Here is a 27,256-nt window from a genome sequence, read left to right as displayed (position 1 = left end):
CTAAACTGCCCGCAGCCAATCAGTGTGGAGCAGGAATGTGGGAGGGGAGATAACAAGCTTCCCTTTCCTCTGCAATGTACCAAATAGAGCCAGGCTGACCGAGAGATAAGATTCATTACAGCACACACTTTTATGATTATATTGCAATGCAGGGTCAGGTTGTAGAGTGCATAATAAACACAGAGCAGTGGGTAAATTGAATTTGATTTTATGGCTGACAATTCCACTTAAAAAAAAAACTGCACTTAAAAAGCACAATTCTCTATAATGGCCCCCCTCAGTCACTTCAATGCCACCCATTGACCCTTAGTAGATTCCACAGACAGCACCAGCTCATCAATAAATGAATTTAATACAAATGTATTTTGACAGGTTTTCATATGCTGTATTTCTCCATTCCACAAGGCTGGAGGTCTGAAATGTAGTCATTTTTATGTTGGAAATTCAGGGTCTGGTACAATGGATATGCTTAAAATGATTGATTTGGTCGAGGCATTTGTAAAACAGTTGCCCCTCCACAAAAGGAAGCAGAGGCTGTAGCTTCAGGGTCCCTGTAATATAAGTGATTCAGCATGTCCAGCGAAAAGTGCTCTGTGCTGCAGAAGATGTCAGCACTATATAAATACAGAATAAATAAAGCAATAGATGTCATAAAAATATGTTCAGCCTTTAGGGTTGGTTCAGGCAACAACAGGGCCCCAGGGCAAAAGTAGCCTGGGGCCCCCCTGACCCACAGCAGCAAATGTACTCACTAGCCCCCCCCCCCCCCCCACCACCACCACCACCAAAGGAATTAAAACATGCCTGGGGCTACCTCCAGCCCTATAACCACCGTTGCCTCCCTCGCCGTTCTCCCGTTCGTTATCCTCCGTCAGTCAGTCTTCTGCACATGCACGGCTACGTGTGCACCACGTCCACGTCACTCCTGCAGTGCTACCGGCACAGATGCAAAATGCTCCCAGCGATGTCAGCGCGTCGGACGCTCACATGTGCAGAAGAGCCTGACTGATGCGACTCAAGGCAGATTACCGGGGCCGGTAGCAGGCAAACAGCAGAGGCGTAGCTATGGTTTTCAGCGCCCGGGGTCAAAGACAATTTTTGTGCCCCCCCCCCCCCCCCCCCCCTACCACCTGGACAAAATGGGCGTGGACATGCATCAGAATGTGGGCGTGGTCATGGGTGGAGACAGATGGGACAAATGCTGTTTAGCTAGCCACATGTGTCCCCTTCCCCCCATAGATAGACAGATGTGCCCCCCTTCCCCCATTTAGATAGCCAGATGTGCCCCCCTTCCTCCTGTTTATATAGCCAGATTTGCTTACCTTCTTCCTGTTTATATAGACAGTTGTGCCCGCTTTTTCTGCTGCTGCTGCTGCTTCGGGCAGCCAGCAAGCAAGCTGCCTCTCACATGCATTGGGGGTGCAGCAGCTGTGCTGAGCGCCCTTACAGTGCTGCGCCCGGGGCATATGTTCCCCCTTGCCCACCCATAGCTATGCCCCTGGCAAGCAGAGGCACCTGAGAGGATGGCGTGGGAGGCAATGGTGATCATGGGGCTGGAGGAAGCTCCAGGTAAGTATGAATTCTCCCCCCCCCCTCCTCTCAGGTTAGTGAGGAGAGAAGCTCATTATTAAGCCTGCAATGTGGCTTCACGTTAGTATAAAAGATCCATAAAAGTAAGCTCACGCTGCTTTTTCTTCTTTAACATCTTTAAACACCTCTTTTAGTGTGAGGATTTCAGTCAGCTGCCATTACGTCCGCACACATTAATGCAGGCCTCCCAGAAGCTGCCTGCAGGCTACAGCCGAGCCTTTGTGTGACAGAGACCCCCGCGGCGGGCGTGCTGCGCTGTGTCCTCTGGTTATGTGGTGGCAGCAGCCGTCCATAGGACACGAAGAGAATAATTTACCACATATCTTCAACGTACTCTCCTGCCAGCAAGCTGAACAAGCCGATAACAATTCACTGAGGTAATTACTTACTTCACGCTGAATACAGCAGCAGGCTGACTGCTTGATGATATTTTCCGATCTACCGAGCGGAATGCAGAAGCTGACGCACTGCTGCTGCTTTATCATTCCTATGTCACCAATATGGGAAATGATGTAAGCACATCTCCTTTTATTGGATTCCAGCTCATGCATGTGAGGCCCAAGAATACAGAAGAAGAAACTTTCTGCACTTTGCAGTGATTTTGATTATTTGACTCTGAATCTTTCCCTTAAAGGACATCCGAGGTGAAAATAAACTGATGAGAAAAACAATTATATCTATCCTTAGTCTCTTAGAAATGACTTTTTAGATATCCCACCGTTTTATTTTATATATTTAAATCTAGTTTTTTTACTTCATTGAAGTATGTCAGAGCTCAAATCTATGAAATATTGACCCTTTTATCTCTTTCCTGCTCTCAGAAGCCATTTACTGACAGGAAAGTGTTTTATGTCTGTAATTACTTATCAGTGAGGGTTATGCTATAGTCTGACCCAGTCGCGACCCAGACAGAAACTGTCATGCGTATTTGATTGTTTACGTGTCCACTCGCGATCACCAGCACACTCCCGATTGTTTCTGTCGCAATCCCACCGGTCCGTGATCAGTGAATGGGAACAGCTGTTCCCAAAACCGATCACAGTGCCTGTAATGAATGATAACTGGTATCAGTGAGATGACGAAATTCATTCACAAAGGGGGAGTAAATAACAGATACACTACACTTCCTGTGTACTGTTCACAAGTGAATAGTACACTCTGCTCTTTATGAAGTGCTTCCTCTCTTTGATTTACATTCTGAAATTTGTCACAGATAGTGACATCTTTAGTCCTGTCATCTCTGCGGACTGTTTGTTTCTAAATAGCTAAATGGCCTAGGCTAAGCATCATTGGAAGGGCAGGTCTATATACACCAATACACAGCAATATATACTGTAGCTATAGTAAGTGTTTCTGATGTGCTGAAACAAGGAATATTACTGTAAAAATGGGTTTCCTGAATAATTTACTGCGCTCTACTATATGTCACTACAGTGCCTCTTTAATAGCACCGTGAAGGTGCCCTTATCCTCTGCTGCCACAGAGCTGTTCCAGGCAATGGTGTGTGTTACCCTCTGGTAAACGGCAGCAGCTAACTGTCACACATTAGATAAATAAATGAATAAGGCAGGGGCTTAGCACTGGAAGGAGTTGGGCTTACCTCTGTTTTAATGCTGGGTGCACACAATACGTTTTTCCGCTCGATAGATAATTCCTGTCATGTCTGATATTCCTTCCGATCGATTCTGCGCTCGATTTCTCATCGAAGTGAATCTAAAAAAGTTAAGAAAAACAAGCGGAAGATAAGAGAACAGAGTGCAGGATCGAGCGGAAAAAACGATCGGGTGGAAAATCGAGCGGAAAAACATATCATGTGTACCCAGCATAAGATATACAAGAGGTGACGTGTGACATAATGAGATAGACATGTGTATGTACAGTGCTAAGCAGACCAATAACTGCTGTGTTCCTTTTATTTTTTCATTCTTTGCCTAAAAGAGTTAAAAATCAGGTATGCAAGTGACAGTTTTTGTCTAGGTCGGGACTGAGTCGGACTATAGTGTAACCCTCGTTGATAAGGATTTACAGCCATAAAACACTTTCCTGGCAGAAAATGGTTTCCGAGCACAGGAAAGAAATGAAAAGGGCAGTAGTTGATAGATTTTAGCTCCGGCATACTTGAATGCATGTGCCATTGAGCAGAGACAATGAAACAGTAAAAACTGTAAAAGTAGATTTAAAAATAAAATACAACTGCGGGATATCTAAAAAAAAAAAAAAAAAAAAAAAAAAAAAGGGCCTTTTTAGGAGGATAGATAGATATTGTTTATTTCACCAGTCTATTTTCACCTCGTGTTGAAGATCCATTTTTCACCTCGTGTTGAAGATCCATGCCTGCAAATACCATCAGGTATTTGAGGGCATGACCGGGTACTGCACATATACAGTCTGGTTGGACTTGATGGACAAATGTCTTTTTCCAACCAAACTATGTACTATGAAAGTTTTCTTGGTCTGATCTGGTTTTGTGACCCGACAGGCATGGCCGGCCTTTGACCTGAGAGACCGGATCGGTTGCTCAGGGCGCCAGCTTCCAGGGGGGCACACGTGATGTGCATTCAACTGGCTGCGGCTGTGGGCTCCGGGTCAGTCTGTGGCTGCTGCGAGTGGTAGCTCTGCCCCCTGGTGCTGCTGGGGGTGAAGGCTCCAGGGACCTGCTGCTGCCTCTTGCTGAGTCTGTGTGAGCCGTGTGTGCCAGTAGCACCGCCCCTCGCTCACAGGCGATGTCTGCACTGCGTACTAATCTGAAAGAGACCTGCTTGTCACTCCTGTCTCCTGGCCATCTTCTGTCCCCAGCTACAAGCAGAAAAGTAAGATTCCCCAACTGCCTCCCGGCTGGGGAAGTGTGTGTAGGGGGGTGCCTATGTACGCTAAAGGGGATCTGCTTGTATACTATACACTATTTATCTGCCTAGCTACAGTATATACACTAAAAGGGGGAACTGCCTATACAGTATATACTAACAGGGGATATGCCTATATACACTAAAGGGGAGTATCTGCTTATGTACACTAAAGGGGGAGGGGGGGGGGAGTCTGCCTATATACACTAAAGGAGGGATCTGCCTATGTACACTAAGGGGGGGGGGGGGAATCTGGCTATATACACTAAAGGGGGGATCTGCCTATGTACACTAAGGGGGGGGGGGGGGGATCTGCCTATATACACTAAAGGGGGGATCTGCCTATGTACACTAAGGGGGGGGGGGGATCTGGCTATATACACTAAAGGGGGGATCTGCCTATGTACACTAAGGGGGGGGGGAGGATCTGCCTATATACACTAAAGGGGGGATCTGCCTATGTACACTAAAGGGGGATCTGCCTATATACAATAAAGGGGGAATCTCCCTATTTGCAATAAAGGGGGGATCTGCCTATATACACTAAAGGGGGATCTGCCTATATACACTAAAGGGGGATCTGCCTATATACACTGAAGGGGGAATCTGCCTATTTGCAATAAAGGGGGGATCTGCCTATATACACTAAAAGGGGATCTGCCTATGTACACTAAGGGGGGGGGGGATCTGCCTATATACACTGAAGGGGGAATCTGCCTATTTGCAATAAAGGGGGGATCTGCCTATATACACTAAAGGGGATCTTGCACATGGGTGTGTTTGTGTGTGCGTGCGCGCAAAGAGGATGAATGGGGGGGACGCACCAAAATCTGGTTACACTCAGGGCGCTGTGAAACCTAAGTCCCGGCCCTGCCAACAGGTTAACGTAAATGAACGATTGTCTTCTGCACCTAGTAAGCAGAAAGCACAATGCTGACGATACAGACAGAGCCCCCGTCACAAGTGCTTCCTGCCACAATACCCGCATGATGCTCCTGCTGCTCTAATCATTTCTATTGTAACTCAAGATGTAAGACTGGCCTCCTGATTAGCCAACAGAATAGTCTCATGATTGATCCTTAGTTTTAAGTTTTGGAGGAGCAGAAAACTTAGAACTTAACCTTGTGCCGTCCGTAGTCTACTTGATAACGAATGTAATCAAAAAGCTTAGAACATTACAGTGTATTTTCAATCTCAGAATATGGCTATGCAGTTCACCCTCTTGTGATATTCTTTTTGTCACTGGTTCCTGTGTTTCTCCTCCCATTGGTTGCCTAAATCCAACTTCCCCCCTACGCAACACCTGAGCCAAAAATTGCCCTCTCCAGATGTGCAGGGCACTTTGGCGCTGAGTTTGTTTTGGTGCAGGGTGAGCCGAATGACCGTCTGGCTGCAATAAAGAAGACAGAAATCTTGGTAAGTTTAAACCCTCCCTCACCCGCCGGATGGGCTGCTGCACCCTCCCTCACCTGCCCAGCTACTCAGGCACGGCCTGGTTCGCGTCCCCCCAGACCTCCACCCCTAGTGGATTTTGCCCTTAATGGCCTGTTTCTTCACTAGTGTGAAGAAATGTTCCGTTCTCCCATTGCCCCCAATGCAGGGCTTCATCTTCTGTTCCCGGTTCGCTGGGCTCAGCAGTCCGGAAAATTAGATACTGCAGCAAACTTGTGGTCCGTTCAGCGGATCGTCCAGAACGAATCCATTCAAACGTACGCATGTGAACGGTTCCATAGGTTAACATTGCATCCGTTCCGTTTGTACAGAATCCATTCCAATCCGGGAGGCAAACCGTTTTTGAATGCAGATGTGAAACGGGCCTTACTTTTTTTTTTTTTCCCCCTCCTAGAAACTGCACTGTCATATCTAGCTTGCTTTGTAAACACATGTGAGCACAGCATAGATCAGATTTCAGCAGCTTCTGCAGGGGGATGAAGTGTACTTCCCTTCTCAACCTCATGTCACACTGAACTGCCCTCAACCAATCAGTGAGGAGCAGGAAGGTGGAAGGGGAGATAACAAGCTTCCTTCAATTGTACCTAAGAGCAACTGATATATAATAACTGACAGCAACTGTTTCAATTCTGACAAAATCTTGTCAGAACTGGAAGGAATCATTGTTAGAAGCAAATAGTGATCTTCTTAGAAGAACTGACAGCGAAGTAAGTCTGTAATATTCATTTGCAGGTACATCATCTGTATATTTTAAAGAGAAACCGTAACCGAGAATTGAACTTCATCCCAATCAGTAGCGGATACCCCCTTTCCCATGAGAGATCTTTTTCTTTTCACAATCGGATCACTAGGGGGCTCTGTATGGCTGATATTGTGGTGAAACCCCTCCCAAAGTGTGATGTCAGGACCATGGTTCTGACATCACACTGTGGGAGCCTTGTTACATTGTGGGAAATAACAGCTGTTTACAACTGCCAAAAAATAAAGCAGCATCTCCTTCCACTGACATCATCTGCCAACAGTAAAAATGTCACCAGGTGATAAATGTCAGAATGTAAATCAGGGTGAGGGTGAGGAAAGATTTTACAATGGGCAAACACTGACTAAATAATGTATACATAATTATTGTAAAAATGAAGCACTTTTTTTTATGACTTTATTTTCACTAGAGTTCCTCTTTAAATAGTTGCTTGGCTCTAGTTCCCTTTATCCCACTAACGGTTTAACAGACCATCTAACTTCAAAGCTAACATATCTCTTTTAAAGCCTTTAGAAATTGGTAAATTTTATTGATGAAAAAAGGTAAAATAGTTGACTGACCGACGCCCTACCTCAGACAGTCAAGTATCTTTGAGAATAAATCTGAAAGCGATACACACCTAATTGGTTGAGATATGTTAATTATTTTCAGTGTGGCTAACTACATTTAAAAGCACTGGGAATATTTCACACTGTTGCCATGGTTTCCAGTAAGATTGCTAAAAGAAAAAAAAGTTGAAGCAACTGCAGATTGATGTTGAAATGTATACTACGGTCACTCAGACTGAGGCGCTACACCTGCTATTGCTGAAATTCTGTCTTGTCCCCATTTTTATTGCCTGATGAAGCGGGCTGGGCCTGCGAAACGCGTTGCACTGTTTTGGGGTACTAAGTAATAAATGTAACTACTATTCAGACAGTCTTTCGTGTCTGCTTTATGGAGGTAAGACCACCGCTTCCTCCCAGCAAATTTTAAAGTTTTTATCCACTTTTATCCTGCTGGCGCCTCTGTTCTCCTACTGCTATACCGTGTCCACCCCTGGTGGAGGGGTGATCTACCCCCTTTCGCATCTACAGAGAGCGACTTCTTATCCCTGAGTGAGGACAGGTCTAATCTCCTCACCTGCCTATACAGTGGTTGCCTGTGTGGTAACCCATGTTTGTGAGTATAATTTTCTCACGATAAACTTTACTTCATTTATGCTTAACATACTACACTATATTGGGCTCTCGGTTTCTCTACACTTTATCTCTCTACAAGCCCTGTAGTAAATCAAGTGCATTGGGAGATGCCAGTAAGCTCTATACTGTAGTATATGGTGACTATTAATGTCATTCTATTTCATTTTAAATGAAATGTACATTTTACAATCTAGAACCGGCGTGTCAAATTTAAAAACAAAGTGGGCCGAAATAGTACACTGGGACCCAGTTGCAGGCAAACCTCAATGTCTACTGGCCACCCTCCTCCCTTATAAAGTTCCCACATGTTTAATGGCTCCCTCCAACCCCTATAGAGTTCCCTGGTGTCTAATGGTCCTCCTCCCTCCCCTATACAGTTCCCTGGTGTCTAGTGGTCCTCCCTCCCCTATACAGTTCCCTGGTGTCTAGTGGTCCTCCTCCCTCCCCTATACAGTTCTCTGGTGTCTAGTGGTCCTCCCTCCTCTATACAGTTCACTGGTGTCTAGTGGTTATTCCTCTATACAGTTTCCTGGTGTCTAGTAGTCCCTTCCCTCCCCCATACAGTTCACTGGTGTCTAGAGGCCCCCACTCCCCCCCCCCCCCATATGGCTTCCCAAGTATTTAGTGCTATTCCCATAAATCCTCCATGTGGCTTCCCTGGTGTTCTAGGGCAGTGATCTGCAAACTTGGCTCTCCAGCTGTTAAGTAACTACAAGTCCAACAATGCATTTGCCTATATGAATCATTTCTGTGGCTGTCGGTCTCCCGCAATGCATTGTGGGACTTGTAGCTCCTTAACAGCTGGAGAGCCAAGTTTGCAGATCACTGTTCTAGGGCTTCACCTCCCATATAGCTTCCCTAATGGTCTAGAGTGGGACAAACATTATGCAAAGTGTGGAAACCACTTGAGGGCCAAATTTAATGGCTCTGAGGGCCAGATTTGGGCAGCGGGCCGGAGTTTGACATATATGATCTAGAATGAAAGAAAATCTGTAATGAAAACAACCCACCTGGAGGGTACTTAAATGGGGAGGGGGAAGCCTCTGGATCCTAATGAGGCTTCCCCCGTCCTACTCTGTTGCAGCACTTGAAGCCCCCGAATACCGGGGAGGTAAATATTGACCTACCGCGGTCCAGCGCAGGTGCAGTAGCAGCTTTCCGTTTCGGGCTCAGGCAGAAATAGCCGAGCTGGATCGGGTTCACTCTACTGCGCAGGCGACTGGAGCCGGGAAGGTAAATAGTTTCAAAGCAGCCAGCGCTGGAACAGAGGGAGAGAGGAGGACGGGGGAAGCCTCATTAGGGTCCAGAGGCTTCCTCCTCCCGAGGTAAGTATCCCCCAGGTGGGGTTTTTTCATTACAGTGTCTCTTTAAAGTGAACCTTAATTGTGAAAAATAAATTGAGTTTTACTCACCTGGGGCTTACCTCAGTCCCCTGCAGCTGATCGGTGCCCACGGCGAGTCGCTCTGATGCTCCGGGTCCCGTTGGCGGCCACTTCCGGTTTCGCCGTCAGGACCCGTGAGGCTGGGGAACATGGCTGATACTACCCGTTCCCAGCCAAAATAGCACCACTATGCAGCCATGCCGCATAGGGGTGCTATTTTGGCTGGGAACACGTAGTATCAGCCGCGTTCCCCAGCCTGACGGGTCCTGACGGCGAAACCGGAAGTGGCCGCATAGGGGTGCTATTTTGGCTGGGAACGCGTAGTATCAGCCGTGTTCCCCAGCCTGACGGGTCCTGACGGCGAAACCGGAAGTGGCCGCCAGCGGGACCCGGAGCATCAGAGCGACTCGTCGTGGGCACCGATCAGCTGCAGGGGGCTGAGGTAAGCCCCAGGTGAGTAAAACTCAATTTATTTTTCACACTTAAGGTTCACTTTAAATGCTATTTGGTTTAATTGGTATGTTTGTTGCCCTGCATAGAAACACCAGTGATAGGTGCCAGCCCGTACATGACGACATGGCAGCACAAGGACACTGGTCTTAAAGGACGACTGTAACGAGATATGGAGGCTGCCATATTTATTTCCTTTTATACACTACCAGTTGCCTGGCTATTCTGCTGATCCTCTTGCCTCTAATCCTCTTAGCCATGGACCAGGGGTGTCAAACTCAAATGTAAAGTGGGCAGAAATTGAACACTGGGACCTAGTCGCAGGCCAACCTAAATGTCTACTTGCCACCTTCCTCCCCGATAAAGTTAGCTGGTTTCAGAAAATAGGATTATTTGTATCCAATTGCTGTAAAATCGGATCATTTTATTGGATCGTGTGTGGCCACCTTAAGAAGTAGGGACAGAGGGATTTGGTCCCAAAAGAGGGACTGTCCCTCCGAAAGAGGGACAGTTGGGAGCTATGGAGGAGGTCTATTTATATAGTAATTATATTTGTTGCAATTTTTTTTATTACAAAACCAGCTTCGTACATTACAGTTGTTTTCTCTTTACAGCTGGTTGACTGGACGGCGGCCAGAATTCACGGACCCCAAGGTTGTGGCTCAGGGTGATGGGCGAGAAGGTAAGGCGTAGCAGCAGGCGGTGTGCTTCCGGGCTGGCAGAGCTAGGTGTTTATGATGAACTGCGTCACACGAGCAGCTTTTTATCATGCAGCAGACAGTGCTGAGGGCGGTATCGAGGCACAGATGGCACGGCCCTGTTCTAGAGGTTATTCATATTTTCCATTCTGGGATCATGTTCAGATCTGAGAGCCTGTCACTGCGTACATGTCTTAGAGCTGCATGTTCCCTCCTCATCACTATGGCGGAGTTAGGAAGGAAACCATAGCAAGGTTTACTCCCATGTTATGCTTTCCACAGAAAGAGTTTGTTCTGCATTTAAAGGCCAACAGTTCAATCTACCACCTTACTAAGCACATTGCCTAAATGTTTCCTTCTCAGTATAGAGCTAAAATTGCCACATGAGCTGAAGCAGCCCAGATGGGTGAATTACTGTAATAGCAGGCTGAGTGGGTAGGCTGCTGTGTTGCACTATCGTGTTGTTGGGATGGGAAGCAGGCGGGGGTGCAGACAGAGCTCCTGAAATATTAGCGGGCTGTAGTTTTGAAAGTGTAACCTGCAGCAATGTGACTGCACAAAGCATGTGAAAGCTGGGCTAGCAAATGTAATCCACCAGCTAGTGAGAGTACGGCAAGGGTTAAATGCTTTTTTTTTGTTTTTAAACAATCTTTATTTATTATTACAATACATTATTTAAACAATAAAACAGTTTACCCATAACTATCAAAATGAGAGGCCTATTTTACCTACTTCTCACAATAAGGCACCTTTCACACTGGCGATAAAATACGGTCCGTGAACTGAACAGACCGTATAATGTACAAACAGAACGGATTGTGAACAGATCCAATGTTAACCTAAGGGACCATTCACATGCGTCAGTTTGTACGGATCCATCCCGTACGTTCCGCAGAACGGACCACAACTTTCTTGCAGCACCAATTTTTCCGGACGCCGGAAGAAACTAGTGAAGCAACGTACCATTTAAAATAGAAAGATTTCCTGAGAGGGGGGGGGGAGGGGGGGGGGGGGGTAGGGGGCGAGGAAACGGAACGGAAGTAGTGGAAAGGAAACAGGGTGAAAACTGATCTGCTCGACAGGTGATCCATTTACCACAAAATTATCAGTGTGAAACGGGCCTTAGGGTCCTTTGACACTGCATTATTCTGCATGCCAACTCACTTTTGCATAATTTTCACGTAAATTTATGACGATTTTAGCGGTGAATAGCAAAGCCCCCATAAATACTATTGTCATCAATATTGCTACATATGTTAAAGTGAACCTAAAGGCAAAAAAAAAATGAGATTAACTCACCTGGGGCTTCCCTCAGCCCCCTGCAGACGATCGGTGCCCTCGCAGCTCCGCTCCGATGGCTCAGGACCCGCCGGCGAGCACTTCCGGTTTGGCTGTCACCGGGCATGGGAACGCGAGTGATTGTTCGCGTTCCCAGCCTGTATATCGCCCCCTATGCTGCTATTGCGGCCAGGAGGTCGCAATAGCAGCATAGGGGGCGATATACAGGCTGGGAACGCGAACAATCAATCGCGAACAATCTGGGAACGCTGGGAACGCGAACAATCAAACGCGAACAGTCACTCACGTTCCCATGCCTGTCGGCTGGTGACGGCGAAACCGGAAGTGCTCGCCGGCGGGTCCAGAAGCATCGGACCGGAGCTGCGAGGGCACCGATCGTCTGCAAGGGGCTGAGGGAAGCCCCAGGTGAGTTAATCTCATTTTTTTTTTTTTTGACTTGTAGGTTATCTTTAACCTCCTTAGCGGTATGCCTGACTGTCGGGCATACCGCCGGCTGTGCCCAGGAGTCCCCCAGTATAATTTTAAGTAATTGCATAGCTGTAATAGCTTCAGCTAGCACTAGGCTAGCTAGCAGTGGTGGTCCAGCATCCCTCGATTGCTTTTGATCCCCCCGATCGCCGCTAAATACATTACCCAGCCTGGATCCAGCGATCGCGCAGCCTCCCCGGACATCTCCACTCTTCTCTATGGGGAGGATCGGGTCTGCGCATGATGTCACGACGTCGCCGACATCATGTTCGATCCTCCCCATAGAGAAGAGCGGAGCTGTCCGCGGAGGCTGCGTGATCGCTGGATCCAGGCTGGGTAATGTATTTAGCGGCGATCGGGGGAGGATCAAACGTAATCTAAGGATGCCGACTACCACTGCTAGCTAGCCTAGTGCTAGCTGAAGCTATTACAGCTATGCGATCACTTACAATTATACTGGGGGACTGTCGGCTGCATAACCCTCCTGAGCGGCGTAACGCTCAGGAGGTTAAGGAGAATAGTGGAGAAGTCAAAAACAGAATTTTTCAAAAAGATCAAAAAGATGTAGTTTTTGAGAAAATCAATTTTAAAAATGCGAAGAAAAATGGTTTTAAACTCAGAAAAATTAGTAAAGTCTCTGCAGCAGCCCCAGCTCTCTCACCTCCCTGGGCTCCAGCGCTGCAGTTCTCCCTCTATCCTCCGGGTGGCGCTATAACCCTACAGTGAGATAGCCAGTTGTCATGACAACAGTCAGCGATCTCACCAGTGAAATGCAGAGCCTTCATGGACAGGATGAGGAATGGCCGCCAGGGAGGTGAGTGAGAACGCGTGCTGTGCGCAATGCTCTGCATGAACCTCCCGACAGGAAGAGGAATGGCCGCCAGGGAGATGAGTGAGAACGCGTGCTGTGCGCAGTGCTCTGCATGAACCTCCCGACAGGAAGAGGAATGGCCGCCAGGGAGATGAGTGAGAACGCCTGCTGTGCGCAGTGCTCTGCATGAACCTCCAGACAGGAAGAGGAATGGCCGCCAGGGAGGTGAGTGAGAACACGTGCTGTGCGCAATGCTCTGCATGAACCTCCCGACAGGAAGAGGAATGGCCGCCAGGGAGATGAGTGAGAACGCGTGCTGTGCGCAGTGCTCTGCATGAACCTCCCGACAGGATGAGGAATGGCCGCCAGGGAGGTGAGTGAGAACGCGTGCTGTGCGCAGTGCTCTGCATGAACCTCCCGACAGGATGAGGAATGGCCGCCAGGGAGGTGATTGAGAACACGTGCTGTGCGCAATGCTCTGCATGAACCTCCCGACAGGAAGAGGAATGGCCGCCAGGGAGATGAGTGAGAACGCCCGCTGTGTGCAATGCTCTGCATGAACCACCTGGCGGCTACCACGAGGCAGATCGACCAAGAGAGAAATCTCTCTCTGATGGAATCTGATTGGAGAGAGATCTGTTGCCTGCTCATACAACACAGGCTGATTCCCGACCAATGTCATACTAAAATCGATTCAGAATCAGCCTTGTAATGCCCCATTGGCCACCTCAACGGCCCAACGCTCCCCCCCTCCCCCCCCCTAATTTTCAATGTGCCTTCCTGATGGCCAGTGCGCTATATGTTACGTGTCCGTGTCTGCCGCTGGCTCCGGGCTCCAACCTCAATCCATACACATCCCCGCGTGGTTGCTGGAGTGACATGGGCATATGCATAGTGCACTGGGCAGCAGGGGGGCACATTGAATATTAGGGGGAACAGCGTCGGGGGTCTCTTCACATTCGCACTCGTCCAGATATCACTCGCCGTTACCACCGCGCACCCAACAGACCACGACAGCCCGACATCTTGCAGCATGTCCCATCAACATACTCAGCCTGAAATTGGTTGCATCGTCAATTGGGCATGCACTTGGCAGCACCGATTTTCATCTGATTCGATAATAATTATCCAATCGGATGGTGAATAGGCCACCAAGTCGCTAGATTGATACTGTAGATACCCTTTATTCAGATCTGCTTTAAATAAAATTGGATTCCAATTATCTCCTGGTCACATTGTGCAGCCAACAAGGTCATCCTGATAAAATTCAGGGCATCCTATGAACATTACGGAATGAACTTTATTAGCGCCCCTAATCCATTATTAGCACAGCACAGTACGTGAGCCTATTATGATGATGAAGGCGGGAGCTGAATGAAACCAGCAGTTAATTACAACGCGTAGAGCTAGCAAGCTGTGTTCTTTGTCTTTATTATTTATTTCCAACTTCAGTTAGAGAGCTGCTGAGAGATTGAAGGCGGCGCACTTACCCTCTGCATATGCTGAATGCCGCCACAAGGAGTAATGGACTTATTAAGCAGAGCATTCAGTCCAGCGGACTGGCACAGGCATCCATCTATATAAGTAAACATTGTGGAGTCAGACGGGGTGTCTCGTCCATCACCGACTGTTAGGAGTGTTTATTCTCATCATCATATCCTGAAGGCAATGTGGAGTTGGCGAGATTTATCAAAATTATGCAGTTGCTCATGGCAACCAATCAGGTTTCAGCTGAAGGAAACAAGAATGCTGATTGGTTGCCCTAGGTAACTGCACAGTACTAAAAAAATCAGCCGCATTCAGTAAATACTTATTTTAAAGTAAAGCCATCACTTCTCAACTCCTGGCACAAATTGTTTCCTAATCCTGTGTAGCACTAAGCTGCAGAAAGAGTTTTTTTGTTTTATTTTTTATTTACTCTCTGCTCTGTGTTTATTATGTAGTCTACATGCAGTCTGCATTGCAAGCATTTGAATATAATCATACAAGTTTCTGCTGTAATGAATCTTATCTCAGTCAGCCTTGCTCTATTTTGGTACATTGCCAAAGAAAGGGAAGCTTGTTATCTCCCATCCCACTTTCCTGCTTCTCACTGAGTGGCTGAGAGCAGTTCTGTGTGACTTGAGGCTGAGAAGGGAAATACACCCCTCTGCAGAAGCTGCTGAAATACTATCTGTGCTGTACTCAAATGTGTTTATAAAGCAAGCTAGATTTAAAGGGACTCCGAGCAGTGCCTGTGGGTATGCCTTTAAGCATACCCACAAAAATTAATTATATCCTCACACCTACCAGCATGATGTTTGTAATTATATCCCCCTGGGTTCCTTATATTTCATTGCATTGTGCTAAATGGAGCTGCCGACACTGGGGAAAGTGTCGTCCTGCATAATAAATGCTGAATAAGGAATCCAAGATGGCGGCCGCGATTTCGATCGCAAAAAAAACGAAAAGTAAAAGACATAGGATGCATCTTTCCATAGTTACTGCACTGCTTGGAGTCCCTTTAACAGTGCAGTTTCTAGGGAACAAAAAAAAAAGAGTAAGGGAGGAAATTACTTCAGGATTGGCTTCAGTCAGAGGCAGTAAATATGGGACCCGGACTTTTGCACAGGACAGAAGGAAAACATGGAGAAATGCACCCTGTATGTATGTAGAGAGTTTAGCCTTTCTAATACCCCCTCATCTGTGTCTAATCACTAGTTGTCATTTGATCTCACCCCAGGACAGCTGACTGCCACACAGATAAGCTCATTTGAAAGCATGAAATGTTAAAGAAACTCTGAAGTCTCCCAAAAAATTAGGTTTTTACTTTAAAAACTTCTTTAACATAATTTTCCACCTGAAACGCCACATGCCCGTGGCTGAAAACTTGATTAATCACCCCAAACTCCCTGGGGCTGATTTGGCGCTCCTTCCGTGTAGAGGCAGAGCTTTGGTCTGTAGCTCTGCCTCTACTCGTGTCCGTCTGCGCTGATCGCCGCCCCTATTTATTTATTTATTGTATTTATAAAGTGCTAACTTATTACGCAGCACTGGACATTAGTTTAGGTTACAGACAATATTTATGGGTGACATACAGCAATATGACAATACAGGAATACAAGAAAAACCAGATCGCACAGTATGAGTACAAGGTAATGCTTAGTCAGCCACGGGATGGGAGCATGAAGATTAGTTTGATTCACTCAAATGCATAGCATGGGTGCACAGTAATGGAGGTGCATGATCAGGTAGGACAAAAAAGGAGGAGGACCCTGCCCAAAGGCTTACAATCTAGAGGGAGAGGTAGGGACACGAAAGGTAGGGGTCCAGAATTCAGCTGTGGGTTTGGAGCACTTATGAGGGGTGGTAGGCCAGAGTGAAAAGGTGAGTTTTGAGGGCCTTCTTGAAGATGTTGACGGAGGGGGCTGCTCTAACGGGTGGAGGTAGGGAGTTCCATAGTGTTGGAGCAGCTCTTGAGAAGTCCTGGAGGCTTGCATGGGACTGGGTGATGCGGGGGGCGGTCAGGCGAAGTTCATTGGAGGAGCGGAGTGAGCGGCTAGGTGTGTACCTCTGAATAAATGTAGGTTGGACAGGTTTTAAGGACGGATTTGTAGGTCAGATACAGTATCTTGAATTTGATTCTGGACTGGATAGGAAGCCAGTGGAGGGATTCACGGAGGGGAGCCGCCCTGGGGGAGCGATGGGAGGAGTGGATAATTCTGGCTGGCGCATTCATGATGGACTGCAGCGGGCAATTCGGGTCATAGGGAGACCAGACAGAAGGGCATTGCAGTAGTCAAGGCGGGAAATTATGAGGGCATGGATGAGGAGTTTGGTGGTGGCAGAGGTCAGGAAAGGGCGGATCTTGCAGATGTTACGAAGGTGGAAGTTGCAGGACTTTGTGAGGTTTTGGATGTGGGGAGTGAAGGAGAGTGCGGAGTCCAAGGTGACACCCAGACAGCGGGCTTGAGCGGTAGAGCGAATGGTAGTGTGGTTAACAGTGACATGCGCATCTGGGAGATTCAGGGATTGCCGGGGTGGGAAGATCATAAATTCAGTTTTGTCTAGATTTAGTTTCAGGAACCTAGCTGACATCCAGAAGGAGATGGCTGATAGGCAGGAGGAGGAGACCCCATGGTAGTGGGGGATATGTCAGGGGTGTGGAGGGTGTCATCTGCATACAGATGATGGTTAAAACCCATGGAGGAGATAACCTTGCCAATGGAGGATGTGTAAAGGGAGAACAGTAGGGGGCCAAGGATCGGGCCTAGGGGGACTCCCACCGAGAGGTGGTTGGGGGTGGATGAGGACTCATTGAAGGAAGTTGTGAAGGAGCGGTTGAAGAGGTTGGATGAAAGCCAGGTCAGGGCGAGGTCGTAAATGCCCATGGACTGGAGGAGTAGGGGATGATCTACTGTGTCAAAAGCTGCTGAAAGGTCAAGGAGGAGGAGAATGGAGTATTTACCTTCAGCTTTAGCTAAGGCAAGGTCATTTACCACTTTGGTGAGGGCCGTTTCGGTTGAGTGGGCAGGCCGAAATCCAGATTGCAGTGGATCTAGCAGTGAGTTGGCATTCTTTCAGAAGACGGCGGCGATCAGCGCAGATTGACGCGCATGGAGGCAGAGCTACAGCCCAAAGCTCTGCCTCCTTAGGGCAGCAAAATCCACAACCAAGAAAGTCGTGGATTTTTGCCCCTGGAGTTAGGGGTGATTAATTTAGTTTCCAGCTGCGGGGATGTGGCGTTTTAGGTGGGACAATAACCTCATTTTTTGGAGGCTTCAGAGTCTCTTTAACAATATGTCTGCTTCAATGAAAGCAGGAAGTAGACATACTGCAGATTTATTGTACATTTTGTATCAGCTGTAACAAAGAAATGTTTTTCTTATAGGTTATTATGCTATTGCGTATCTTTTAGAGCAGAGAGGAAGTTTTGAGTTCAGGTGCGCTTTTAAGCATCACGCGCGTCACGTGATTACAAACACTTCCTCCTACCGGGTTGAAGGAGGAAGTGTTTGTAATCACGTGACGCGCGTGGACCGCCACGTGGGAGGCGCCAAGGGACGAACTGAAGAAGACGTCAGATAGGAAAGCTTGACCCCGCCCACCCTGCTTAGGTAACTGGGTGAAATCCGGATAGCAACTATCCGGATTCACCCAAATTCGGATTTGGGCCCATCCCTGGTCAGAGCACCTGATCTGCATGCTTGTTCAGGGGCTGTGGCTGAAGGTATTAGAGACACAGGATCAGCAGGAGAGTCCGGCAACTGGTATTATTTTAAAAGGAAAAATCCACATCCTTGTTAGCTTAGGTTCTCTTTAAAGCTGCAGTGGCCATTTTACTAAAAAAAAATGTCCTGGTCACTGGGAGGGGGGGGTTTAAGTCTGCGGTCCTCAAATGGTTAAAGGATGACTGAAGCAAGAGGGATATGGAGGCTTCCATCCTTTTAAAGGAGAACTGTAGTGAGAGGTATATGGAGGTTGCCATATTTATTTCCTTTTAAGCAATACCAGTTGCCTGGCAGCCTGCTGATCTATTTGGCTGCGGTAGTGCCTGAATCACACCAGAAACAAGCATAGCTTGTCATATCTGTCAGAAAAACCTGATCTGCTTCATGCTTGTTCGGGGTTTATGGCTGAAAGTATTAGAGGCAGAGGATCCGCAGGATAGCCAGGTAACTGGTATAGCTTAAATGGAAATAAGTATGGCAACCTCCATACACCTCTCTCTACAGTTCTCCTTTAAACAATACCAGTTACCTGGCTGTCCTGCTGATCCTCTGCCTCTATTACGTTTAGCCATAGCCCCTGAACAAGCATGCAGCAGATCAGATGTTTCTGACATTATTGACAGATCTGACAAAATTAGCTGCATGCTTGTTTCTGGTGTGATTCAGACACTACTGCAGCCAAATAGATCCGCAGGACTGCCAGGAAACTGGTATTGTTTAAAAGGAAATAAACATGGCAGTCTTCAGATTCTTCTCACTTCAGTTGTCCTTTAAGTTAAAGACTTAAAGCAAATCTGAATTGAAACTAAACTTATGAGATAATGCATTGTATGTGTAGTATTGATCATAAATAGAACATTAGTAGCAAAGAAAATTGTTTCATTTTTATTTTTCAGTTGTATAGCTTTTTTTGCTTTTTTTTTTAAACCGTTTTATTCATGAGTAAACAAAGAATGATAATTGCAACAGGAGTGAACAGAGGCAACATACCAACTGGCCACTTAATATTCATCATACAATATAGCATGGATGGGTACAGAATATTTAGACATGTATTATAATAGTCAGATTGCTAAGTATGACAGTATAGTCCTCAAATATAAACATGATATCAGGAGGCACCCTGTTGCATAAGTATTGTATTCCAGTCTTTAATTGGGCCCAGTCATGGCTATCATAACTGTTAAAACCTGTGACCAAACCTAAGGAGAAGAAGGGAAAGAGAAAATTACGGAAAAAATTAAGGATTAGCTAATTGGTGCGAGTTGCGTGTAGTACCACAAAGTTTAGATAGTGCTCTGGGAGTCAAGCCGGTTCTGCCAAATTCTTCCACATTTTTGGGGGCATTTCCGATGGGAGTACAACACTTTCTCAAATTGGATCACTTCCAAGGGATGTTCCGGGGAGAGCCACTTTAATATAATTGTTTTCCTGGCCCAGTTGTATAGCTTTATTGACAACATTGTAGTAGACTTTCACATTTGCCATTTAAAATCCACACTGTATATTTTAAGCTGTAAAACAAAGCAGAGCTCCCTTTGAGAGAAAGTTTAACTGCAGGGAAGTTCAAACGATCTCACTGTTTCTTTGCTGTTTAACCTTTTCACAAAACAGCACTGATTTTAACCAATTATGTCAACTAGCTCAGAGAAGCTCTTTAAGGGCTGGATCACACGGATGCTTGGCGGCGTTTACTGCCAAGCATTCGGGACTCATTGGCTAAACGCCCCCATTCAAATGAATGGGAGCTTTAGCATCACGCACTTACCGTCGATCGCGCAAACGCGGCGTTCCGATCCCCATTTACCGCGTCGTTTCAGCCAGCCCTAGAAGCCGCATGCGGCGTCCAGGCTCGCCTAGCCGCCGCATCTTCATGTCCCCTTGCGGGGATGAGAAACGCCGATCGCAATGGGAAGCTGAAGATTGCCGATTGTGATCCTGGGCTCCTTTGTTGGACAAGGAAGCTAGCCACCAATGGGTAAGTGTTGTAGCTGAAAGGGGCGGGGCCAACTTCCATGTTTACAGGAACAACTTAAAGCGGAACTGAAATATTGTGTGAAATATTAATAAAAAGCACACCACCAGCTTCTCCTTGTCTCCCTATACACGTTCATTTAATTTTCGCCGCTCCCCGCCGCCGCAATCGCAGGATTTTTAATTGTTTTTAGGCTTCCGGGATCCAGGCAAGATGGCCGCGATACCAAAATACTTCCGGGTCATTGCGCGTCACTAGTACGCGTTCACTTGCTCCAGATAACGCACACGAGAGGACTGCAGCACTGAACATGCTCAGTTTGTCTTCTCGCGCAGTTTGTCCTCTCCCTCTCCTGCTCGTTCTGGTGACAAAGAGCAGAATCAATGAGCACGGATTGGCTGCGGTGGGGCGGAGAAAGGGTGGAGACTTGGACAGAGGCAAGGAATAGAGGCAGTGTTACCAACTCATCCCTTTAATTACTGACACATATGAATTATACAGGTTTTGTGGATAGGTAGATGCAGTTAAGGCACTGATTATGTGCAAATCGCCCCAGAACCTGTATAACTTAGATGTGTCAGTAATTAAAGGGATGAGTTGGCAACACTGAATAGAGGTCACGCAGGTAGAAGAACACAAGCTCTTCTGCTTGATCTCAGCATCGACTTATATGTCAATGATTTTAACGGCAAAAATTTGGGACTGAGAGAGCCACAAAAAAAGATACATAAACTGCGCAGAGGTATGTGAGCTTTAAAGGTACATACCCAAATTATCAAATTATTGCCAAAAAACTTTCTTCAGTTCCGCTTTAAAGGGGCACTATGGCAAAAAAAATTAAATTTAAAATATGTGCAAACACATACAAATAAGAAGTAGACTGCAGATCCAAACAGTAATATCAAATTTAAAGGGGCACTATGGCGAAAAATTGTAAAATTTAAAATATGTGCAAACATATACAAATAAAAAGGACATTTTTTCCAGAGTAAAATGAGCCATAAATTACCTTTCTCCTATGTTGCTGTCACTTACAGTAGGTAGTAGAAATCTGACAGATGCGACAGGTTTTGGACTAGTCTATCTCTTCATGGGGGGAATTTATTTATTTTCAAAAGCTCTTAGTGAATGGCAGTTGCTCTGTCCAACTGCCAAAAAACTGTGTAGCGAGCAGGGAAGCCGGATAGTATAATTGTTTAAACCCTATTTAGGGAATATCTTTATAAAGAATAAAAGCCATGCCGAGAATCCCCTATGAAGAGATGGGCTAGTCCAAAACTTGTCACTTCTGTCAAATTTCTACAACCTACTGTAAGTGACAGCAACATAGGAGAAAAGTAATTTATGGCTCATTTTACTCTGGAAAAAATGTCCTTTTTATTTGTATATGTTTGCACATATTTTAAATTTTACAATTTTTCGCCATAGTGCCCCTTTAAATTTGATATTACTGTTTGGATCTGCAGAACTGCTGATTATCCTTACAAGACGCTTTCACAGGAAGGTAACAGCACACACTCCCCGGGTTGTGTAATTTTCATTTACACCCATCTACAGTGACAGCCCAGAAAGAGAGTAACGTAAGCGAGCAGTAGGAGGACGCAGCATGTGACAGATGACATCACAAGACACCAGCGATTACATAAGAGAAGGCAATGGTGGCTTGGCACTCCGCTGCGCAGTCATGGTGGAGATCGGGGAACATCTGCTGCGACATGTGCGTATCGTTTGTCACATTCGTTTGCTGCGCTCAGAGATCCAAGACACATTTATCCGCTTATGCATTGCCGTCTGCTCTTCCTCAGTGCTAATTGTTATTAAAATAGACTCCATTGCCTTCTAATAGAAGATCTCTCAAGAGACATAACGTGGCTAAGGAACATGCCAGTGTGGCATGATTTAATTACTGGATGTATTACATATCATTTGGCTAATTTAAAGTGATTGTGTGTCCAAATCCTGATAGCTAGAGCAAATCTGTGAAAACATTTTATGTCACTATGTTAGAATATTCCCATGTTTAGTTCTAATGTTATTTTTCTGTACTCTGAGATTACATTTTTTTCATAGCTCCCAACTTGACCATCTTTTGGAGGGACAAGTTTTGGGAGCCCTGTCCCTCTGTCCCTCTTTCCTCCTCATTTGTCCCTCTTTCAGGACTTTGTCCCTCTTTCTATGTAAATATATGTATTTCTCTACTAAAACATGTGTTTGACGCTACACTTTATTCCCAGCCTTTAAATTGATATATTGCTAATTTTAAAATGTTAATATGAAGGAAATTGAACCAGAATAGAAAGGACCAGTGTGGTTTGAATTATAAAACATATTTTTCTTATGAAATCTTTATAGTATGCGTGACTAGGGGTGTGATGGGGGTGTGGCAGGGGCATGGCTTAAATGTCCCTCTTTCTCATCTCAAAAAGTTGGGAGATATGTTTTGTTTTTAATGTGTAATATGTATGGAGTGAGGGGACATGCAACATGATGAGATAGGCGTGTGTTTGAACAGTGCCAAGCACACAAATAACTAGGCTGTGTTCCTTTTTTTCTTTCTCTGTCTGAAAAAGATACACATCAGGAATGCAAGTGACAGTTTCTGTCCAGGGCGGGACTGGGTCAGACTATACTGTAACCCTCACTGATAAGTAATTACAGCCATAAAACACTTTCCTGTCAGTAAATGGCTTCTGAGAGCAGGAAAGAGAAAAAGTGTCAAAAATGTATAGATTTGAGCTCTGGCATACTTCAATGAAAGTGTAGTTGAGCAGAGAAAATCAAACAGTAAATACTTAAAAACTAGATTTAAAATATACAGGGTGGGCCATTTATATGGAAACACCTTAATAAAATGGGAATGGTTGGTGATATTAACCTCCTGTTTGTGGCACATTATTATATGTGAGGGGGTCATGTGACACATCAAACTTATTGGGAATGTCACAAGAAAAACAATGGTGTGCTTGGTTTTAACATAACTTTATTCTTTCATGAGTTATTTACACGTTTCTGACCACTTATAAAATGTGTTCAAGGTGCTGCCCATTGTGTTGGATTGTCAATGCAACCCTCTTCTCCCACTCTTCACACACTGATAGCAACACCACAGGAGAAATGCTAGCACGGGCTTCCAGTATCTGTAGTTTCAGGTGCTGCACATCTCGTATCTTCACAGCATAGACAATTGCATTCATATGACCCCAAAGATAAAAGTCTAAGGGGGTCAGATCGGGAGACCTTGGGGGCCATTCAACTGGCCCACGACGACCAATCCACTTTCCAGGAAACTGTTCATCTAGGAATGCTCGGACCTGACACCCATAATGTGGTGGTGCACCATCTTGCTCAGGGAACATGCCAGCTTCAGTGCATAAAGAGGGAAACACATCATCATGGAGCAATTTTGCATATCCAGTGGCCTTGAGGTTTCCATTGATGAAGGATGGCCCCACTATCTTTGTACCCCATATACCACACCATACCATCAATTTTTTTGTTCCAACTGTCTTGGAGGGATCTATCCAATGTGGGTTAGTGTCAGACCAATAGCGGTGGTTTTGTTTGTTAACGTCACCATTCACATAAAAGTTTGCCTCATCACTGAACAAAATCTTCTGCGTAAACTGAGGGTCCTGTTACATTTTTGTTTTGCCCATTCTGCAAATTCAGTGTGCCGATCTGGGTCATCCTCGTTGAGATGCTGCAGTAGCTGGAGTTTGTAAGGGTGTAATTTGTGAGTAGCGAATATCCGAAGGGATGTTCGACTAATGTCACTCTCCAGTGACATGCGGTAAGTGCTACGCTGTGGGCTCTTGCTGAATGAAGCTGGGATAGCCACTGATGTTACTTCATTAGTGACAGATTTCATGTGTCCGCATTTTGGCAAATCCAACACTGAACCAGTTTCACAAAACTTAGCAAGCAGTTTGCTAACTGTAGCATGGGAGATGAGTGGTCTCCTAGGGTGTCTTGCATTTAAATCTGCTGCAATGACCCGGTTACTGCGTTCACCAGACATCAACACAATTTCTATCCGCTCCTCACATGTCAACCTCGGCGACATGTCAATGGCTGGAAACAAAGAGACACTTGTAAATAACTCATGGAAGAATAAAGATATGTTAAAACCAAGCACACCATTGTTTTTCTTGTGAAAGTTTGATGTGTCACATGACCCTCTTCCTATTGAAAAAACAAAAGTTGGATTCAAAATAGCCGACTTCAAAATGGCCGCCATGGTCACCACCCATCTTGAAAAGTTTCCCCCCTCACATATACTAATGTGCCACAAACCGGAAGTTAAACCTTCCCCATTTTATTAAGGTGTATCCATACAAATGGCCCACCCTGTATATTAAAACTGTGGGATATCTAAAAAAGTCATTTTTAGGAGACAGAGGATAGATACAATTGTTTTTCTCATCAGTTTATTTTCACCTCGGATGTCCTACCACTTAAGGACCAGGGTTGTTTTGTCTGATCTGTGCTGCGTGGGCTCTCCAGCCCGCAGCGCAGATCGTATGTAAGGCAGAGCGATCAGACTTCCCCCCCCCCCTTTTTTTCCCCACTAGGGGGATGTCCTGCTGGGGGTCTGATCGCCGCCGGCTGTATTTGCTTAGCGGGGGGCTCTTCAAAACCCCCCGCCGTAGTGTTTTTCGCCCTCTCGCCCGTTCCCTCCCTCTCCCTCATTCAATGGGCTGCGCAGGACTGATATCTGTCCTGCGCAGCCTAGGATAGATGCCGGCCTATCAGTATGCGGCGATCCCCGGCCAATCAGGGGCCGGGGATCGGCGATCTGCCTTAGGGAGGGCGCTGCTGCACCACAGCGCCGTATTGATGTAAACAGCGGGGATTTCTTCCCCGCGTGTTTACATTACACGTGCGGGCTGCGATCAGCGGCTCGCACACTGTTCACGGAGACACCCTCTGTGAACTGACATGGAAAGACCGCTCGAGCGGCCGTTCCATGTCCATGGAAATCCACTTAAGACCTGCCGACGCCTATCGGCGTTAGGCGGTCGTTAAGTGGTTAAGCCTATGTTATGATTTGTGCCCGCCCTTTCCTTCCTCGTTCAATTTGTAAGCATTCCCGTGTGTAAAAACATTTATTTGCAAAGCAGAGAGCAAGTCTAGCAATGCAATTGCTATGTGATTTTGCTGGGCTCCTATACAAAGTGAAAAATGAGGCAGGACGTCGAGAGCGCTCAGGAAAAAATCGTGCTGCAAGCAGATTGCACTAAGGGAAACAGTTGCTGCAGTTTCCATTCTCTTTTTGTACCTAGTGTTCTGCGGTCAGGATTGGATCGCAAAATGCCATTAGTGGAAAATGGCCCTAAGTATGACTAAGATACCTCCACTCACCTCCACCCTGGGTGGAGTTTTTCTGTAAATGATAATTGTGCTTACAAAAGTTAAAGCAGTTTTCATTGTGTCCCTTCGGAGTTTCCCTTAATCCCAAAAGCTGTTACTCACCCCGTTCAAGTTATATAAATGCCATATCCCTAATGCTTCTGTCCTCCCGTGGAGCGCACCCTAGTGGCTGCAGCTCTGGCGCATTGAGACCACCAGGAGAAAAGCACAATATAAATGTTCTGTCTTACCTAATCAGCATGATTGGCTTCAGAGCTAGGCTTCCTCAGTTTTGAGTTTAGGAGCACTTCAAACACTTGAACTAAATAGAGGTAATTTGATATGATTGTTTTTTTTCTCTCTCTTAGGTAAAATGGGAGAATGCTTTAAGTATCGCTGATTACTCATTGAGTACATTGTGTTTCTGTGTTGTTACAGTCACAAGAGTTCGCTCACAAGGATTTCTGACACTTTCCTTCAATGTGGTGACAAAGGACCTGAAGAAACTAGGCTACACCAACAGCTCGAATGACACTCCAAACCCGCTGATGGTGTCCAACCCGTGATATGCAGAAAACGGCAGATCATAGGAGGAGAGGGAGAGCTGAGAAATGCCTTAAAGTGACTGAATAACAAAATTAGTGCCATGAAGAAGCAGCTAACATTAAGCCCCTGTCCTGCCACCCTCACAAATGATGTCTCCACCCACCTCCTACTTGTGATTTTACAGAACACCTTGTGCAGGAGCAGAGCAAGGAAGATGACATTGCTTCACAGATATTTATATTTTTTTCAGAGTTGCTTAGCTATGACTAGTCACTAGGTTATGTGGGTAGACAGGTATTAAAATTTAATTTTTTTTGGCACATGGACTCAGCAGCCAAACCTGTGACAGTACGTTGGCTCCAGGACCTCTCTTTTTAGTGGTTTAATAGCATCGTTACCGTGGTCAAGGATGATAATCACCTATGTCACCATCATTTCCAGTGGATATGTCACAACAGCTGCTGTTTAAAGGGACAATTTCACAAAGGGTATTTGGATTGAGCCTTAAATTACAAAAACATTCACAATTTAGGCCTATTAAACTTTTTGGTGCAGAATGTTAAAATATTGTCCAGAACCTGCTTTTTTGTGTAGAATTCTGACTGGGAATTACAGGTTACCTGAAGTGACACAATGAGATGAACATTTATGTACAGTCCCAGTCCTATTTAGAACCAACCTAGGTTCCTTTTTATTTCGGTCCTGCCACAAGATTTAAAAATCCAGCGCTCTGCAAAACAGCCCGACTGCAGTGGAACTGTAGCTAAACAATCGCTGATAACTAATTAGGGTTATAGAACTCCTGTGAGGCTGAGAAACGCATCTGAGTGCAGGAAACTGATAAAAAAAAAGTTTCTGGTTTAAAATTTGTTGCGGAGGTAAATAAGGCCCTGTTCACACTACATGCGTTGCTGCCCGGATTTCGGGAACGCGTGCAGGAGGCAGACACGCACGACATCAGAAAGTGCATAGACTGCACTGTCTGATGTTCACACCGCATGCGTTGCGGACCAGTGCAGTGCACAAACACATGCTGCACGCATTTTTTACAAAGCGCGCGGCTGACCCATTTACTTTAAGTGAATGGGATCAGCCACGCAATGCAGAGAAACGCGGATGGCTTGCGTTCTGACCGCACGGCCATCTGCGTTTGATGATGTGAACGAGGCCTTACATAACAGTCAAAATTCTAAAGGTAGATTTCAACCTTAGAATACAAATCTAAGACTATGAGGTTCCGGG

The 27,256-nt window shown here is 46.0% G+C and overlaps 1 protein-coding gene across 1 annotated transcript in view; it reads left to right on the top strand.

The window, feature by feature from the left end:
• B9D1 (B9 domain containing 1) overlaps nt 1-26,579 on the top strand; it is a 129,866-nt gene extending 103,287 nt beyond the window's left edge. The window contains exons 6-7 of the mRNA XM_068244154.1: nt 10,273-10,340; nt 25,907-26,579. Coding sequence (XP_068100255.1) covers nt 10,273-10,340; nt 25,907-26,034 — 196 coding nt within the window. The 3' untranslated portion in view covers nt 26,035-26,579. The remainder of the gene's footprint in view (nt 1-10,272; nt 10,341-25,906) is intronic.
• The last annotated feature ends 677 nt before the right edge of the window (nt 26,580-27,256 follow it).

This window comes from Hyperolius riggenbachi, chromosome 7 (assembly GCF_040937935.1).
Source record: "Hyperolius riggenbachi isolate aHypRig1 chromosome 7, aHypRig1.pri, whole genome shotgun sequence".
NCBI classification, from domain to species: Eukaryota; Metazoa; Chordata; class Amphibia; order Anura; family Hyperoliidae; genus Hyperolius; species Hyperolius riggenbachi.
This window is presented reverse-complemented; position numbering and strand designations above follow the sequence as displayed.